Raw genomic sequence first — 19,083 nt, forward strand, 5'->3', positions numbered from 1 at the left:
CCTTTCTCTTCCTCCATACTCCTTGTCCTCACCTCCTCTTCTGCATCTTGCCCCCATCTGGAGCTCAGGGCCATCCCCCTCCTGGGCCCACCTACCTCCTCCAGCTCCTGAGCCACAGGCTTCACCTCTATGATTTTCTCACAACAAACACACTGTCCTGTTGTCTTCCCCACCGGGGAGTCTTTGATCCAGCTCGAGCCCTGAGCCAAAAAGTCATTAGAAGAAAGTACAGCCAAGGAGATGAAAAAATTGTTCTTCTGACAGGACAAAGCCAAACACTGTCACATGCCAGGGCCACTGGCTTCCTCCCAGGAACTTGGCGAGAACTGCTGGGGGTAGGGACGGGGTAGGGGCCAGGGAAAGAGGCAGGAGAGGGGTGGCGGTGGCCAGGGCCTTGCAGTCCAGCTGGGGTGCAGAGCCAGCTGCGTTCCTGCCGTGGCCTTGAGTGGGCACCCAGCCCCTTGGGGACGGCCACCTTGCAGGGGTGGGTGCCTTGGAGGCCCGGCGCAGAGCAGGCCCGAGTGAGGAGGGCCTCCTGATTTGTCTGCTGCTTCCCACAGCTCACAAAACTGTTTGAGAGGGGACGGTCACCAGACAAGTGACCAACTGAGGCTTGGGAGGGGTGAGCGGCCTGACATCACAGTTGGGACACCCTTGGCTGTTCCCACATCCCCCCACAGTCCCCATGCCTGTCCCCCACCTGGCTTATGGAAAACAACACAGCAGTAAAGATAGCATCCTTCAAGAGCCTCACCTTCTCAGTCCCCAGCTGGAGAAACCGAGGCCCGGGGCTGGAGCTCTGGTGGGACTGGGGCCAGAGTATAAGCTGGCTCTCCTTGCAGCGTGCCTCGCTGAACAACACAGCTCACGCTTACTGGCCGCTTCCTGCATGTGGGGCTAGTGCTCCGAGCTTTCACTATATGATCCTCCAAACGGTTACATTAGGTGCCTTTATTATCCTCCCACTTATAGATGGGTAAACTGGGAGGGCAAGAGACAGACCCAAGGTCACACAGCGGACACATGGTGGAGTCAGGACTTAAACCCAGGGCAGCTGACTCCAGTGTCCATGGCCGTGGCCTCCCATGAGGGCCTACTGTTTTAAGTGTTCTGCGTGTATTGTCTCAGTCCCTCTGTTTCTTCTATGGGGTCTCGGCCCGAGCGCCCTGTCACTGTGACAGCTCAGCCTGTCGGGGTCTCAGTTCAGTGCCACGCCCGTTGGGTGCCTACAATGCACTAGACACGCCACAGAAGGGGCTCCTGTGCCCTTCCCCCGGGGCTCAGGATTCAGGGAGGGGCAGAGAATGGCTGGTGACATCTCTCCTCAGGGGAGGCGCGGGGAAAGGAGTGGGGAGGGCAGGAAGGGCTGGGGAGAGAATGGGTGCCTTGGTCAACCCTCCAGACGGCCCTGTGGGTCAGAGAGCATTGCCACCCATTTCGTAGATGAAACCAGGGGACATTACTTTGGCCAGAGACACAGCAGCGAGGTAGAGTCCCTCCCAGACTCCTCCCCGTGCCCCACATTATCATTCCTTCTGGCTGTGGGGGCAGGGCCCAAATTACACCTTTTTCTCTGTCCCGACAGGCTCTGCGCCTGGTGTTCTCAAGGAGAGCTCCTGGCTCCCCTGCGATCCATCCTCCTGGGGTGAGTTGGGAACAGCCGTGCAGGAGGCCCCATCCTACTGGAGTCCCGAAGCAGGGGCAGAGCGTAGACCACACAAGGCTGAGGACTGGGGAGCCCCCGCAGGAGATGACAGGAGAAGGGGCCATGGGTGCCGGGCCTGGCCCCACCCTGGCCAGCCAAGCACCCACGGGCTGGCCGAGGGGCCCAGGCTCCTGCATTCATCACGCCATCCCTCCTGCCCCTGAGCTCTGGGGAGGCCCGGGGCTCTCTGTGGGGAGAGGCAGTGAGCAGTGCTCTGCTTTCCAGAGACCTTGGTGGAAAGAGCGTGGGGAACAGCAGGTCCTGGCTTCCAGTCCTGCCCCAGCCACTCCTCAGCTGTGTGGCCCTGGATACGGTTCTGAAGTCTCTCCAAAGCTTCGGCCTTTTCACCTGTCAGGGGCCCGTACGAATCTGCTTGTGGGGACATGACAGAGTCCCACAGACTGGGACTTAATCACCAGACATTTCTTGTCTCACAGGCTGGAGGCTGGAAGGCCCTGGTCAAGGTATCAGCAGGGCTGGTTGCTTCTGAGGCCTGGCCACCTGCCTGGGGTCTCACGCACGTCATCACCATGACCCCCACAGCTCAGGGGCTGCGACCTGATGCCTACAGAGCCCTGTGGAGACGGAGGGTGCCTGGCCCAGGTGGGCCCTCGGTCGGGAAGTGGCTTTCCAGAGCCTGTCCTGTCCCCTCCACCACAGGAAAGGGCAGGCACGCACTGTTTTCGGGGCCCGTCCACGCCCATGGCCCGGCTGTCACAGCCCAGCTCTAGAGGGGGCAGGGCAAGGTAGCAGAGCGCTGTACTTCCCAGCTGGGGAAATCAAGGCACAGAGGAGCTACGCGGGGTACGCATGGCCACACCACAGCGAGGGGCTGGAATGCACCAGGGCTGGAAGCCCAGCCCAGGGGCAGCTGAGGATGAGGAGGTCACTCACTAGCTGCTCTCTCACGTGCTCTTGGAAGCCTGGCCCTCGTGGGGGAGGGGCACAGGAGGGGGACACTGAGCACGGGAGGAGCCCTGGAGGGGCCCCGGTCCATTGGTCCATGGCCCCTGCCCGAGGCCCTGCTCCACCAGGCCTTCATTTCCTGAGCCGGCCGCCAGGCCGGGCTGGGCTGCCGAAACCCTTCCTAAAAAGGAACTGGGCTGTGATGGCCCAGGCTATTTTTAGACAATTGTGTTCAAAAATCCCCAAAGTACATGTAGCATCATGCGTTTTTTGTTTTTTGTTTTTCCTTCAGGGAGTAAAAAGAGAGGGAGTAAGTGGGTCCCTCCTTCCACTGGGAGGGACCCCACAGCGTCCCCTCCTCGGAGGGGTGGTGGCCAGGGCCCTGCAGCTGTCCCGCCGTGAAGTTTAGGAGCTCAGGACTTTGGGCCAGGGCTGGGGCTCACACTGACCTCCACCTCACCCTGGTCTCTCAGAGGGTGCGGGGCACATGGGATCATCCCCGCACTACAGGTGAGGAGACTGGGGCCATGCTGTCCTTGTCCCCATACTCAGGCTTCACGTTTTTATTTTTTAATGTATTTATTTATTTTTAATGTTTTTTATTTTTTAAAGATTTTATTTATTTATATGAGAGAGAGCGTGAGAGAGAGAGAAAGAGAGAGAGTGCTCAAGCAGGAGGAAGGGTAGAGGGAGAAGCAGACTCCCTGCCGAGCAGGGAGCCCGATGCGGGGCTCAATCCCAGGACCCCGGAATCATGACCTGAGCCGAAGGCAGATGCTTAACGACTGAGCCACCCAGGCACCCCCACATTTTTACTTTTAATTTTAACTTAATTTTATTTTTTTTTAAATTTATTTATTTACTCATTTAAGTAATCTCTAAACCCAACATGGGGTTTGAACTCACAACGTGGAGATCAAGAGTCACAAGCTTCAGCTGACTGAGCCAGCCAGGCACCCCAGGCTTCACTTTCTGAAAAAGCAGCTTTATTGAGGTGTAATTGGCACAGAATAGACTGCATATATTTAAAGTGTACAATTTGATATGTTTTGACACATGGATACACCCATGAAGCCATCATTACCACTGAGTTAGTGAATACACCCATCATTCCCTGGTTTCCTTCCCCACTTTGTGACCCCTCCCGCCTCACTCCCCACCTGCCCCCAGGCAACCATTGGTCTGCATTCTGTCACCATAGATGAGTTTTCTGTAAATGGAATCACACAGTACATTCTCTTTTGCCTTCGTTAGCTCATCATCATTATTTTGAAATCCATCCACGTTGCCCTACGTCTCCACAGCTCCTTCCTTTTTCTTGCCATCAGCACCATGTTGTGGGCTGTGCCACTCTGTTTAGCCATTCCTCTGCTGATGGCCATCTGAGCTCTTTCCAGTTTGGGGCTCTTAGGAGTGAAAGCAGCTCCGAGCATTCCTAGACAAGTCTTCGTATGGACAGATATTTCCTTTTCTTTGGGTACACACCTCGGAGAGGAATCCCTGGGTAATTCTCTATTTCACTTTTTAAGAAACTGCCAGCCTGCTTTCGAAAGTGGCTACACCGTTTTGCAGGCCTGCCAGCAGTATAGAAGGGCTGCTCCAGTTTACCTCCACATCTTAGCCAACACTTGTTGTTGTCTGTCTTTTTGATGATAGCCATTCTAGTGGGTGTGAAGTGGTGTCTCCTTGTGGGTTTGATTTGCATTTCCCTCATGACTAATGATGTGGAGCATCTTTTCCTGTGCTTGTTGGCCCAGATCTCACTTAAAAAAAACCCACACATTTAATTTTGGAATAATTTTAGCTGTACTGAAAAGTTGTAAAGATAACACGGATACCCATATACCCATATAATTTCCCCTAATATTAACTTCTTACATCACCTGGTACATGGCACCATTAAAGAACCAACACTACTATGTTCCTATGGGTTGAACTTCAGACTCTATTCCAACCTCACTAATTGACAACACTAGCGTCCCTTTCCTGTTCCAGGATCCCACCCTGGAACCACGCCACATCCCATTTGGTTGTCATGGCTCCATGGAAGCCTCTGGTTGGTGTCGGTTTCTCAGAGTTTCCTTGTTTGTCTTGCTCTTGACAGTTTTGAGGAGCACTGGTCGGATAGTTTGTAGAAAGTTCTTCCATTTGGGTTTTTCTGATGTTTTCTCAAGAGTAGACTGGGGTTATGGGTGTGGGGGAAGCAGACCCTAGAGGTGAGGTGCCTTCTCATCCCATCCCATCAGGGGTACATGCCATCCACATGACTTACTGCTGGCGACATTGGTCTGGATCACGTGGCTCAGGTGGTGTCACTATTTTTTCCCCTTTCCAAACTCTGCTCTTTGGGTGCACATCACTGAGTCCAGCCTACCCTCGAGTGCTCAAGCTCCTGAAGCCTCACTTTTATTTGAGAATCTTCTATGCCTGGTACTTCACACTGACACCTCACTTAATCCCCAAACCTATTGCTGTCGCTTCGGGAGAGGTCCCAAGAGACCCTAAACTTGGTAATGTTTAAGGTTTCGTACGAAGGATCAGGGTTCCTTTAGAGAAGCCCTTTTCTTGCCCTTTTTACAGATAAGGAAACTGAGGCCCAAAGGGAAGTGACTTTTCTGTGTTCACACTGCCACGAGAAGGAAAAGTATCTCAGGGCCCCAGACCAGGGCAGAGATCTGGAAGGATGTCCTGGCCCAGAGAAATGCTCAGTAGGTATTTATTGGTAGATGAAGTGAGTATGTTGAATGCATAATAAGGACATCCATAGGCGATAAGGTTTCTCTGTGGACAACACAGACACCTGCCACCTCCTAGTCGCTTGTACAAACCCAGGGAGCAAGAATGAGCAATGCCGAAGGACAGACAACCCCACTCTCCCCGCTGGGAGACTCGAATGCCTTCCAGGCTGGCCATACAACTGAAAGGCTAGAGGACACCAGACTTGGGGCTTCAGCTGGCTACAGATGACCCTCCGAGTGGTCAGTAAGGAACCGGAACCCCCATAGTGAGCAGACACAGTCACATCTCAGAGGTGAGAGTCAAGTGGTAGGGCAGTTTATTAATACACATCAAGGGCATTCAAAATGTTAATGGTTTTTGCCCTGGTTCCTGCAGGCAGGCAATGGAATCAGATGGATCCTGGATGGAATACAGGTTGTACTCTTCGGCAAGTCACTGCATCACTCTGCCTCAGTTTTCCATCTATAAAATGGGGATAATCACTGCATCTTTTTGTGTCATTTTTAATTACTTTAATATACTTCAGCAAACTCAGTGCAACATATATATGTTAATTTTGATGTACACCTAGAGATGATTACTTAACACTTAACGAAGTCTAATCAGGAATACACACTCCAGGGCTGGTTGGTTAGCACCTGAGAGACTCTAATCAGAAGCTCTTAGACTAAGAGGCAGCTATTACCTGCTTAGCATTATCTTATCTTCCATCAGGTCCAAAGGGTTTGGGCGTGTGCTAATCAGTGCAATGGATATGAAAAATGCTCTTTTTTGTGGGGGGCGGGGGGTGGTGTTAACGTGTGGATTAATCCGTGATTAGTGTGGATTGGCTCTAGCAATAGTGTACCCACCCCTCTAAGTGTCCAGCCCTCCAGGGGTAGCCCAGGACCAAAGACTCGATCTAATTCTATGTCCAGACGCCTTTGAAGATTTTGTTGCCCGATCTGGCTAGAAGGACAGCCGACTTCTGAATCTCGCCATCAGAATCCTGTTGTGCCACCCCTTTCCTAGGAGCGCTTCTGGGCGCCTGAGATGCCCCAGGACTGGGACTGCACCCAACCCAGACCATGGAGATTATGTGGTCTTTAAATTGTCTACCGAGTTCAGTGACAAGGGAATATTAAGTGAAAAGGTCTATAAGTATTATATTTAGTAAAATTTCCACTTCATTAAAAAATACCCTCAGAGGAAAATGCTGGAAGGCAGTAGGCCAAAATGCTGAGAGGACAAACACTAGATGATGAAATCTAATGACTTTAGTCTTTACATTTCTGAGACTGTCCATGGGGGGGTGCCGTCAGCAGAATAACGATCCCCAGAGATGTCCACATCCTAATCTTTGGAGCCTGCGAATGGGTCACCCTTCCCGGCAGAAGGGACTTTGCAGATGGGATTAAGTCAAGGATCTTGGTATGGGGAGATTATTCTGGATTATCCAGGTGGGTCCAAAGAAATTGCAGGTCCTCACCTGTGAAAGGAGGAGACAGGAGTCGGGGTTGGAGAAGGAGATGGGGCAAAGAAGATCAGAGGTCAGAGTGGTCCACTGTTGGCTTTGAAGATGGAAGGAGGCCACGAACCAAGGAACATGGGCTGCCTCTAGAAGCTGGAAGCATTCCTCAGAGGGAACGTGGCCCTGCGGATGCCTTGATTTTTGTTCTGTGAGACCTATGTCAGACTTCTGATTTCCAGAACTCTAAGCTAATAAACGTGTTGTTTTAAGCCACGACGTGTCTGGCAATTTGCTCCAGCAGCAATAGGAAATGAACTCGGATGGTATGTACGTTACAACTTTAAAAGAAAAGAAAAACATGGGTTTTTGTTTTGTTTTGTTTTTGTTTTTTAATGTTGCAGGTGAACTAGTTTCATTTCCACGCGGGGCTGTGTGTATCCGCCAGTGTAGACAGGGACTGCCCAGATTCAAAATGTTACTACCATGAGGCGAAGTTTGTAAAATATCTTCATAAAGCTGAAAGCCAGAGAATCCAAGACACTGTACCGAAGAGTCCTGTTGTCTTTGAATTCTACTTGGTTTCTTATTTAATTTTGTTGTTTTTAAGATCACTGTTGGCTAAATAAAAATATTTATAAAAGGTAACTTAGTTACCTTTGAACAACCATATATATATATTTTAAACAACCTAGGCGAATTTAAAGCTGATCGCATATCTTCAGCTTAGAGGACGAATGCTCCTGGCCCCCAACTAGCAGGTGGGCCGCCCTTTTGCACCCCGCACGAGCCCGGCAACTAGCAGAAAGCACAGAACCACAAGCCTCTGGGCCATGGGAAGTCTGCACAGAATCCTCTTTGAGGCAGAGAAGCCTAGGCTCCAACATCTCTCCAGCTCAGTGTCACCGGCTCACAGAATTGTCCCCTGAGCACCCAGTCTCAGGTAGCCCTCTACCCATCACTTAGAACTTGCTCTGGCGGGGCGGGGGAGAAGGGGCGCCTGGGTGGCTCAGTTGGTGAAGCATTTGCCTTCGGCTCAGGTCATGATCCCAGGGTCCTGGGATTGAGTCCCACGTCGGGCTCCCTGCTCAGCGGGGAGTCTGTGTCTCCCTCTCCCTCTGCCCCTTCCCCTGCTCATGCTCTCTCTCTCTCACTCACTCTCAAATAAATAAATAAAATCTAAAAAAAGCCCAAAAAACTTGCTCTGGCAAGTCTAGGTATCTGGTAATTATCTATTTACATTTGTTTGCTGTCAGCCTCCGCAATTCCCATCTAGATCAGGTCTCTCAAGGCAGGAGATGCTCGATACAGGGTAGCTAACAAAGGAAGGACGGCCTAGTTACTGCTGGGATGGGGTTCCATAGGGCTCCATACTGAGGAGCCTCAGGGGCACTTGGGGGGGTCTGCCTTCCCAACAGCTGTACCCTCCCAGATGCTGCTGAGGGGCTGTGAGGTTGGGGGTGGAGCTGAGGCTCAATCTGGGATCCTCCTTCTTGCCATGACCTTGGGGAGCGGACCCACTGGGGTGGCGGCATGGGAGGGTGAGGCTTGGCTCTGGCCTGAGTAAGTATAAACACACTGGGGGAGCCTGATGGAGCATGTCGGCTCTTGCTTGTTTTCCACATGCCCCGAATCTCTGCAGCAACCTTGTTCTGCCCATTTGAAGATGAGAAAACTGAGCCTCAGGGAGGACTGGTGACCCAGTGACCCTCCCCAGGGGTCCTCAGAGAGCAGGCGTCCAGGCCCAGATTCAAACTCAGCAAACAGCACAGGAGGGCAGGGCTGGGTCTCACCTCCCTGCTCAAGCTGGATGACCCAGGGCCTCTGGATGACCCCGTGCGGCCGAGGAGGCAAAGTCAAGGGGAGGCCACCAGCTGGGACCCTGGGGACACCAGCCCAGGCCCCTCACCTCCTCCTCTCCACAGAGAGGGACTCTGGACGTGCAGTGGGAGTCATGGCGTGGCTTCCAGCTCTGCTGCAAATAGCTGTGTGTGGGAGGGGGAGAAGGGGAGGTGGCCCGTCCCCTCCCTGCCTGCCCAGGGCCGCTTGGCATGTCCCGGGGCTGCTCAGCTCTCCCCCCTTGCTAGGCAGGGAAGACAGAAACACGTCCTTGCGGTGCACCTCTGGGACCATCGAGATTATGTTAGCACCCCCACTAGCCCTGTGAGGGGAAGTGTCACCCCACTCTGAGACAGGAGCTTGAGACCCTTTTCCATGGGAGGTGACGTGACCCGGCAGAGCTGGGATTCCAGCCGGATCTGTGTGACCCACAGCCCAGGGGTCACCAGGAAACCCTATTGTCCTCAGAGGGTCAGGGGGCAAGCAGCAGAAGATGGAGGAGTTAGGGAGGGCTGTGGAGGCTGTGGGTGGCCCAGATGGCTGGCTGGAGCTCCTAGCTCCAGGCACGCTTGCAGAAGGCACCCCATGACTGCCTGTTATCTGCCCGGAGCCAGCCCCACTCAGGGCCTGAACCCCCTGCTACAGCCTGGCCCCAAAGCCCCAAATGGTGGCCCCATGGGGCAGTGTGCCCTGCCTGGCACCCCACAACCCCTATAGCTGCCTGCTGACTCCCATTTCAGTGCAGAAGTTAGGCTGGACAGGGGAGTCTATCCCCCCTGTACCCTGAAGCCCAGAGGGGCCTTGTGACTCAGCCAGGGTCGCCTCCAGGCAGGCACAGAGTGGGAATGGGTCTCCCAGGGCATGGCCTTGAGGAGGGGGCCCCAGCCTGGCCCCAAAAGACCTTCCGGAGGAGGCCACGCTTGCCCGAGACATTGGCAGGATGTCCTTTTCCGGGTCTCGTCCGGCTGCAGCGGGGGCGGGGGCGGCAGGAAATGAGTGACCGCGAGCGCGGGAGGGAGGCTGGTGACAGGGTGGCGGGAGAAGTAGCAGCTCTGAGGGTCAGCCTCCTGGGGCCCAGCCCCTGGCCGTGTGTGCGCCGGGGACATGAGGACTTGCTGGCCCCCCGTGGCCGGCCAGCTGCCCATCTGCTCCCCGGAAGGACCCGAGCGGGGTCTCAGGGGCCGCAGTCAGCGTGTGGCTCTGAGGAGGCAGGAGGGAACAGGGAGAGGAACTGAGAGAGGGACAGGGAGGGCAGGGAGGGCGCCGGGAAGGGTAAGAGAAGAGGGGCCACCACCACGCGCAAGGCCGGAGAGCGCTAGTCACAGTTCACCCGCTCCGCTGGTGCCCCTGAGTCCGACGACACCTTCCCTGCTGGCCCTGAGAGGTAGCGGGGACAGAAGTGCACGAAGGACACAAGAGGAGGCAGGAAAGGGGGAGCTGAGCAGTGACTGGCCCCCCCGCCCCCCGCAGGATGGGAGACGGGATGGCAGGTGCCTCGGAATCCCCTTCTGTCGCCCCCTCTAGTGGGTATTGGCTGTGCAGGGTGTGTGTGTATGTGGGGGGGTGCTGGGGGGGGCTGCTGGGGTGGGTGGAGGTGAGAGGTCCCCGAGGCGCTGCACCGACGGGGTGCAGGGCACCTGGCAGAGGGCAGGGCCTCCTGTGGACAGATGGGACGGGCATCCGAGGGAGCTCTGAGCGACCATCTGGAGTGGTTCCCCGTGGTCACAGACACGGACACACGCATGCGCTCCCTTGGGCCATGAAGACAGGTAAGGGCACAGACAGGAAGCCTTGGTTCTCACCTGGGGACATCGGAGCTCACATCCCTCCCAGCCCTGAGGCCGTGCAGAGCCCGGGCCACAGCCCACCACCCAGGCTTCCAAGATCCCCAGGATCCCCAAGATCCCCAAGATCCTTCTCTGCTGGCAGGGGCTGGCCTCCTCTCTTCCTTCACCTTCTTTGTCCTGCCTTCCCTGGTCCACTTGCCCCCCCTCAATCCCCTCCAGTTGCCCACGTGTTCTCCTCACCCTCACCCCCAGCTTGCTCTCTAGCATGCTGAGAAGTGGGGGCCACAGGAGGAGGACTGCCGAGGTTCATCGGCCTCTGGGGTCAGGTGCTCTACCCAAGGAAAACAGCTGGGCTCCTAGCTGAAGTAGCCTGCTGCCTCTTGGCCGCTCAGGGAGGCAGCTTCAGCCCTTTCTGCCTCTGTCCTCCCAGTCCATCAGCGAGCCCCTCTGCACACTTGAGTGTGGGCCCATCTTAAAAACACCCCAAGCGCACCGGCTCCCCCACCTTCTCCATGACCCTTGGCAGTGACATGCTTGAAAGAGACGTCTACACTCCAAACGTTTTCCCCACTCTTGAACCTACTCCAAACTGGCTCTACCCCACTACTCTGTCCGAACAGCTTATCTTAGTCATCTCAGGCTGCCATAACTCAAATGCCACAGGCCGGGGGGCTGAAGCCACAGACATTTATTTTCTGACAGTTCTGGAGGCTGGAAGTCCAAGGTCAAGGTTCCAGGCCATCCAGGTGGGGGTGAGAACTCTCCTCCTGGCTTGTCATGGGCCGCATGCTCACGTGGTGGAGAGAGAGAGCGCGTGAGCTCTCTACTGTCTCTTCTTATAGGGAGTCTAACTCTATCGGATTTAACCCTAGTTACTTCCTTAGATTCTATATCCAAACACAGGCACAGTGGGGCTTCCGCTGTAAGTGGGGGGCACAACTCCATCCCTAGCACAGCTCTCACCAGGCTCATCACCAACGTCCACGTTGGCAAACCCAAGGGTCACGTAGACCTGCCCTACTGGACCTGTGGGCACGGGGCACAGCCAACTACCCTCCTCCTCAGCCTCTGAGACTCACCGTCTTGCTTCTCCCTCCCTCACCGCTGCTGCTTCTCTTTCTTTGTTGGTCCCTCTCCATTTTCCCACCCCGTTACCCTCGCCATGGCCTGGCGCTCAGCCCTGGCATTTCCCCTTTCTGTCCACACTCGCTCCTGAGATGGCCCCGTCACAGCCCCGTTCACTGGTGCCCCCACATTGACACCCTCATCTTGGACTCTCGCCTGTCCTCAGCCCTGTCTAGCCAGTTGCTCTACACTCAGAGGCTTCAGGGGCGTCTTACCCTCCACTCGCCTCCAACAAGCGCCCGCAGTCCTCCCCACCTCGCCAATCTGCTCCACCTGTGGTCTTCCTGTCTCAGTGGCTGCCATGCTCCCTCCTTTCCCTCTTTCCCTCACAGCCCGGGTTCGACATGTGAGTGCATCCTTTTGGCTCCGTCCTCGGGATAGTCACGGTCCCACCACCCCTTACCACGTGGCCTGACCACCGTTGTGCTCACCTGGAGGACCACGGCAGCCCGCTGTGGTCGGCTCGTCACGTCCCTCCTCCCCCAAAGATGTCCACGTCCTCATCCGTCCCCTGTGAATGTGTTACCTTATAGAGCAAAAGGGACTTCAAAGATGAGATGACACAAAGGGCTTGGAGAGGGAAGATTATCCCGATGGTCCAGGCGGGCCCGCTGTCCCTCCCTCTGAGAGGCAGGAAGAAGGACCGAGGCTAAGGTGATGTGACAATGCTAGCCGAGGGAGAAAAGGTGGTGTCATGTGGGGCCGTGAGCCAAAGAATTCGGGCAGCCCCTAGAAGCAGACTCTCTTCTCGAGCCTCCAGGAAGAACACAGCCCTGCCAACACAGAGCTCTGAAACTGTAAAAGAGTAAGTGTGTGTTGTTTCAAGCCCCTAAGTTTGTGGTAACTTCTGAATTTTTTATAGCAGCCACAGGAAGCTAATGTACACCCTCAATGTGGACCACGGGACCCTACGTGGTCTGGCCCCCGTGAAACTCTCTGGCTCATCTTCTTGGTCTCTCCTCCTTTATCACCCTGGCCCCCTCCTGCCTCTGAGCCTTTGCACGTGCTGTTCCTGCTTCCTGGGACACCTTTCCCTCACAGATCCACCTGGCTTGTTCTGGCCAAATGGTGCCTTATCAGAGCCTTTTTGTTTTTCTTTTTCTTTTCTTTCTTTCTTTCTTTCTTTCTTTCTTTCTTTCTTTCTTTCTTTCTTTCTTTCTTTCTTTCTTTCTTTCTTTCTTCTTTCTTTCTTTCTTTCTTTTTCTTCTTTCTTTCTCTTTTTTAAAGATTTATTTACTTATTTTAGAGCGAGAGCATGTATGTGCATGGCAGGGAGGGTTAGAGGGAGAGGGAGAGAGAGAATCCCAAGCAGACTCTCTGCTGAGTGTGGAGCCCCATGTGGGGCTCAATCCCAGGACCCTGAGATCCGAAATCAAGCGTTGGACACTTAACCGACTAAGCCACCCAGGCATCCCTATCAGAGGCCTTTCTAACCACGTCTGTAAAATCGTGCCTCCGATGCCCCCTTGTGCCCCTCCATATGTGTATCACTATGTATGTATGGTACATACGCTGTATTCTATATTTCTCTATTGTCTTCCACAGAAATGTAAGCCCCATTTATATGTACCGCTGACCCTCGGTGCCTATAGTGTCTGGTGTTGTAAGCACTCTTGGCTGGATGAATGAATGAATGAATGAATACATTTTACAGATGGGGAGACTAAGACCAGGAAAGGGGAATAAATCAAACACGGCGTCTCCCACAACTCGCTGCCCCAAACCGCCTCTGCTGGGCAGCCTAGGGCACCTGTCAAAGGTTCATCCCTCGGGCCCGGGGCCTCAATCCCTGTTCTTACCCACCCAGCTTCTGCTCCCTGGTCTCTTAATGAATGAATGAACGCCTCCATTCATTCATCGGGGCCCTTGGTTGGGAAAGCCCTGCAGGCTAGAAGACCCGGAGCAGGGCTGGAATGGGGAGAGACTGCCGGGAGGAGGAGGGCCCAGCAGGGCCAGGCTCTGCAGATTCTGGGGAGCACGGAGCCTGGTTGCAGGAGCGAGCAGGGGAAGCCACAGAGCGGGCTGAGGGGGCAGAGGCCTGATCCAATCCTCACCTTACAGAGGACCCTCAGGGCTGCCCTGAGGATTGCAGGGGCCAAGGTAGAGGCAGAGAGGACCCTGCGGTGGTCCGGTCAGAGGCGGTGGGGCTGTTGGCTGCCGGGGCCGTGGGGAGATTGGAGATGTGATCGGGCAGAAATGACAAGACCCGCTGAGAGGTAAAATGTGGGGTGTGGAGCAGGTGGGATTAAGGAAGAGGATCGAGGGGCTTGGGGAGAGTTCCCGAACGGGTGGGGTGACGGTGCCTCCCAGAAACCTGCTCTACTGTCTCAAACACAACAGGGAAAAGTCTGGGGTTCCAATGCCCCAGCCAGGACTCTGGGATCCAGTCTCTCTCCTCACGTTCTTTTCCCGAGTTGGCCTCATTCTCAGGCAGGCCGCCCCACACAGTGCCCGTAGCCAGCAGCAAGCCCAGGCTGCATCCTATCGGGACAGCAAACCCAACAGAAAGAAAGTTTTTTCTAATATTTCCATAACACAAGCCCTGGGGCGGGGGGCGGGGGCTCCCATTGGCCAAGCTTGAACCACATGCCCAAACCTGAACCTGAACCACTGAAATTGGGGGCCAGCTGGCAAGGCTGGGCCCACGTGCTCGTCTTTGAGCCATGTGGCTGGAGAGCTGGGGAGGGAGTGCGACACTGTGGAGGGGCTGGATGGTGGGCAGGGAGACAGGAGATATGACCAGTGCCCTGCCCAGGCTGGCATGCAGGGGATTTTCTGAGGAAGGGCCCGGCATGGGGCTGGCTTGGGAGAGAAGGGCTGGTATGGTGCCTGGAGCGTGATCTGTGGGCCTTCCTGGTCCTTATCTGGGCAGGCCTCTCCCGGCATTCCTGCACAGGATGGCAGGGCTGGGCTCTGACCCTCCAGCCGGGGTTAGCTGCCGCCCCACTGGATGCCTGCCCTTTCCTGCCAGTCTCTCATGTTGAAAATTCCGTGATTTATGTGCATCCACAGCCTCAGATGCCTCCTGATAACGTCAGTGCTGAGGCTAGGGTGCCTACCTGCTCTGCCCACGGCCTTTGCTAGCACTGCAACCTCCCCAGACCTCAGCTGCTCCCTTGCCTGCCTGCCCGGTGAGTGAGGAAGGTTGTGCTCAGCTGGGGTGGGGCGCCTCGAGATCGGAACTCAAGCCCCCCCGCCCCCATTTCCTGGGGGTCCTGGCAAGGATTGGAGAGGTCTGCTCAGCTTCTCTCTGGTTCTTGCGCTTTACTATCCACTCTTTCGGTGTCAGTCTCTGGCTTCACATTTGGCCCCAACACATCTCTGCCGACCCTTCACGGTGGCAGGAGGGCTGCTGAAGTTCCAGCCTCAGCTCTTGGGTTTAAGACCAGCAGGAGAGTGAGAGCCTTTCCTTACAGCTCCCTCCTTAACTGGGCCACTTCAGGTCGCATGCTCGTTCCCAATCCTCTGTGCCCATGAATGCAGATATCAACTGCCGGGCCTGAGTGCCCCGCTCCCATCCAGACAACAGGGCAGCAATGGGAAAGGGACAGTCAGGGGGGCCTCCCAGTGCCAAAGGCTGACCCGGCGCACACTGCTTCCCACCCCAGGAACCAAGCCTTAACCCCTCGGCTCTGTGGGCTTTCACCAACGACACAGGCCACGCATCCATTTAAAAATCATTTTATTATTAACATCATCTTCCCATTTAGCCAAGTGTCTGTCATGTATAAGGAATGTCGGTAAATATTCCATTTGAAGCTTCTTTGTACATATTTCCATCGATAAATAAACTCTGAATTCACATAAAAAAGTTAAACTTAAATAGCTCCTATTTCCTTCTCTTGTAACAGGCATATATTGGTGAAATAGAAACATTCTCCAACTCAGGCTTTGCTCTAAGTGAGGACAGGAATTCACATGGTACAGTTATCGACAACAAAACCAAGAAATTGTCAGCTGGTGTCCTGGCTTGGACTAGGACTGAGGTGGGAAACAGAAAATTCACATTTGGTTTCCGGGCCGAGGTTGGGGCAGGAGTGGTAGGGGAAGGAGAGTTATCTTTACAGCTCTGATAAAAATAATCTGCTCTGCCACTGAATTTTAACTTTGGATATATTCTTCTACATTGGCTGATTAAGTCCTTTATCATTTGACTTTAAAACGCAGATGTCGACTCACAAAATATGGCACATAATCCATTTTGGACAATGTTCAGTAGGTTCAAAAACTATCATCGGGCTGGCCAAAACAGTAACAGAAATGCGCGTGGGGACAGCGATGAACCGGGGCTCGTTCGGTTAGTTCAGTGTGGCCAGTCACACTGAACTCGTGGCCATCCGTGGCCTCGGTGCGGCGGGGTGGGGGTGGGGGGTGCCCCAGGCGGGGCCCTGGGGGCCTGAGCAGCAGTGAGGCTGGCAGGCGCCTGCTCAGAGCACCCGAGGGATGATGGTGAAGGGCACGGCCGGGCTGCTGGCCTCCAGCTCCAGGGCCGTCAGGAAGCACTCAGTGGCTGCTACATCATTGCCCTGGGCTTGCAGGACCTCGCCCAGCCCGTTCCACACCTCGTGGGCCGTCGAGTTCACCTGCACGGCATCCCGGAGGATCTTCTCTGCTAGACTGTAGCGGCCCAGCTGATGAAGGATCAGGGCCTGTAGGCATTGGGGAGACAGACACACAGACAGACAGTCAGAGAGACTCTGCAACTCTCGGCTCTTACCTGTCCTCGAGTTCCCGCAGGTTTCTGGGAGGCGGGCATGGATCGCCATCGGGCTGGGCACACAGAGGAAGTTCAAATTCTTCCTGCACTTGGGGGCAATCATCAAAAGGGTGACCCGTGTTGGGCCATTTTGGAAAGATAAAACATTGGCAATTTGACACGGTTCAGGTGAGTGCTTAACGCCCGGGAGTGAACCAATCGGGATGGTCAGTGTGTACTGACCCAGGGGCCGCCCTATGTGTGCTGGCTGGTATCTAACGGTTCTTCTGACCTAGAGAAACGTTATTTGTGGCGTTACTGTCGGTCATGATTAGGACAGAATTTGTTTTCATTGCTCGCAGTTCCCCCTACCATAAACAAGCCCCTGCCTTCACCGCCCCCTGCTCACCCCAAGCACAGCTGTCATTTTCCATAGTTTTACTTATTTCAAAGATTGATTGATTTTAGAGAGAGCGAGAAAGAGAGAAAGAGTGCAAGCAGGGGGTGGGGCAAAAGGGAGAGAGAAGCAGACTCCCTGATGAGGATGGAGTCCGATGTGGGGCTGGATCTCACGACCCTGAGATCATGACCTGGGCCGAAATCAAGAGTCGGACGCTTAACCGACTGAGCCACCCAGGTGCCCCCATTTTACACAGTTTTAATTAGGATGTAGGCGTTGGTCCCCAAATATTTTACCATAACCGTGTTTCCCAGTCATGCATCCCTATGACTGATGGGTTTGCACTCTTTCATCCCATGACAGACTCTCGTTTCCTCAATCTCTCCCTCACGGGGCAGACACTGAGGTTGCACCCACTCTCTTCGCTATTATAAATCATGCTGTGATGAACATCCTTCCAGATAGTGCCGCTGCATTAAAAAGCAGTGAGGGGGCGAGAGGGTCAGCTAGCTTGTGTCCAGCCCAGAAGAAGAAATCTGCGCAGGCTCCTGTCTGCTGAGATAGGGCAGACAACTACTTAACAAAGTGGAATTGAACATGTCAGGTCTTTGAAAGGATGACTTTCAGAGCTTTGAAGTGACAAAAAAACCCCAAAAAACAACCCCCCCCAAAACGCAACACTTAAGTTCAACGAATCCAGTTTAAAAAACTAAAAACTTTTGTTCAAAGAAAAAAAATCTCAAAAGTTAAAGAACAGTCTAGACAATTGTGATTGCAGATGGAGAGTAGTCCTCTAAAAGATGTAAACAAAGACATGGAAAATATGTGACCTCGATTGTTAGTAAAGAAATGCAGGTCTCAGTAAGGAACATTCTGTGCTTATGCACTCGGCGGCAGACTGAGCTGTCATGCTGTGGTGACGCGGGGGGCAGGGGACCGATCCCTGACACTCCGCTCGCGACTCCAAGAGGGGCACGGCCCTGTGGGGATATAATGTGCAGAGTATTTGGAGAACCCCGGTCAGGCCACTTTGGGGAAATCTGCTCTAAAGGAAGAATCTCCAAGTGGTTGTCAAGCTGGTTCCACTGAGCCCCATCCAGGGCTTCCGCGAGGAGCCCGCCAGGGACTCTGCCCCACCCACGAAGCACCCAGCGCAGGAGCCGTGAGGACGAGCCGGGCAGAGCTCAAGGTCAGCGGGGCCACAGCCAAGGAGAACCACGACCCCAGGGCAGTGCATGATCTGTGGAGGGTATGGAGAGATCTCCATACCGTAGCTCTGGCTCCCTGAACGGCCTTCCCGGGTGAGGAGGCAGAGGAGGAGGCCTCGGGCAGACAGAGGCTGTCCTCCCCTGGCCGGGGTGCAGCAGACCTTAGTGTCAGTTCTACTGTCTCTGGGGAGAAAATCGGAAGGAAGCAGTATACATTCCCTCTCTTATTAACATCTATGCATGCCTTAAGCATGTTCACGTGGTAGCCCAGGTCCTAAATCGGATCCGTCAGGCAGAAGGGTGGCTCCCTCCCTGAGGCTTCAGGACAAGGGCAGTGGCCCGGAGTCAGCCCTTGCCATGAGGACTTCCCCTTGCCTCCTGAAGCTTCCTCTCGTCAGACTACAGGCCTTCCCGTTCTCCAGTGTGAACTGCTGGGTTTCAGCGGCCTTGCCCAGGCTGCTCAGGGTCAGGTGTGCAGAGACCCCCAGGGAGAGCCTCCCAGCTCTCTTCCCAGAGCTGCTGTCCCCCACCCACCCGTGAGCGGGCCAGGGAACTGTGTGCAGAGAGCAGGGACAGACGTCCAGCAATGACCTGGCTTCCTGGCGGGACGACGGATAGTGATAATAGAGGACATGTCCACACCTGGCTGCAAGGCCCGCTTCTGCTGCTGTGGGGTAAGATCCCGCAGTGGGGGAGCACCTATCCACGGTGGCGAGATCTCCCCACGCACTGCCCCATTTGGGCTCCTACAGGCGGCGTCCCCGGCCCTAGGCGCCCAGCCAGCTACTACGGAGCTGGGCTAGAACCCGCATATCCTAACTCTTAGGGCCTGCCTGAAATCCATCTGGGTGCCGAGTCCCGGGTGGGGCAGTAGTAAGTAGGCACTTCTGTCTCCTGGTGGGGTGCTGTCCCCGCTCTGGCCCTCCTTCAGAGAAACTTGGACAGCTCGAGGCCCACACTTCTCAATCTTGGCGGTCAGGCGGAGAAGAACGGGAGGCCTTCCCTAGGTGGTGTGCAACAGGATGTGAGGGCCACCGAGCTCCTGCCTCCTTTCTTCCAGGGGAGGTTATCAGCTTGAGCTCAGTCTAGAACATTCCGATTTAACCAACAGAGAAGTAAGAGGAGGGAGGGGGTCTGGGCGGTGGCAGCAAGCAGAGGCCTGAGGTTGACAAAAGTTGCCCCATCCTACTCCTTCAAGGTGTGACTTTCTCAGTGCATCACATTATTGAAT

At 54.8% G+C, this 19,083-nt stretch overlaps 1 protein-coding gene across 9 annotated transcripts in view; it reads right to left on the minus strand.

Annotated features, from left to right (window-relative positions):
• Positions 1 to 15,213: 15,213 nt before the first annotated feature.
• Positions 15,214 to 19,083, minus strand: part of TTC7B (tetratricopeptide repeat domain 7B) — a 251,052-nt gene continuing 247,182 nt past the window's right edge. For all 9 annotated transcript variants that reach the window (XM_064571479.1, XM_045901401.3, XM_045901400.3 and 6 more), the window contains one exon: positions 15,214 to 16,197. In XM_064571479.1, coding sequence (XP_064427549.1) covers positions 15,976 to 16,197 — 222 coding nt within the window. In that variant the 3' untranslated portion in view covers positions 15,214 to 15,975. The remainder of the gene's footprint in view (positions 16,198 to 19,083) is intronic.

The sequence above is a fragment of the Mirounga angustirostris genome, unplaced genomic scaffold (genome assembly GCF_029215605.1).
Source record: "Mirounga angustirostris isolate CCGP_5_RB_7025 unplaced genomic scaffold, mMirAng1.0.hap1 SCAF_9, whole genome shotgun sequence".
Taxonomy (NCBI): domain Eukaryota; kingdom Metazoa; phylum Chordata; class Mammalia; order Carnivora; family Phocidae; genus Mirounga; species Mirounga angustirostris.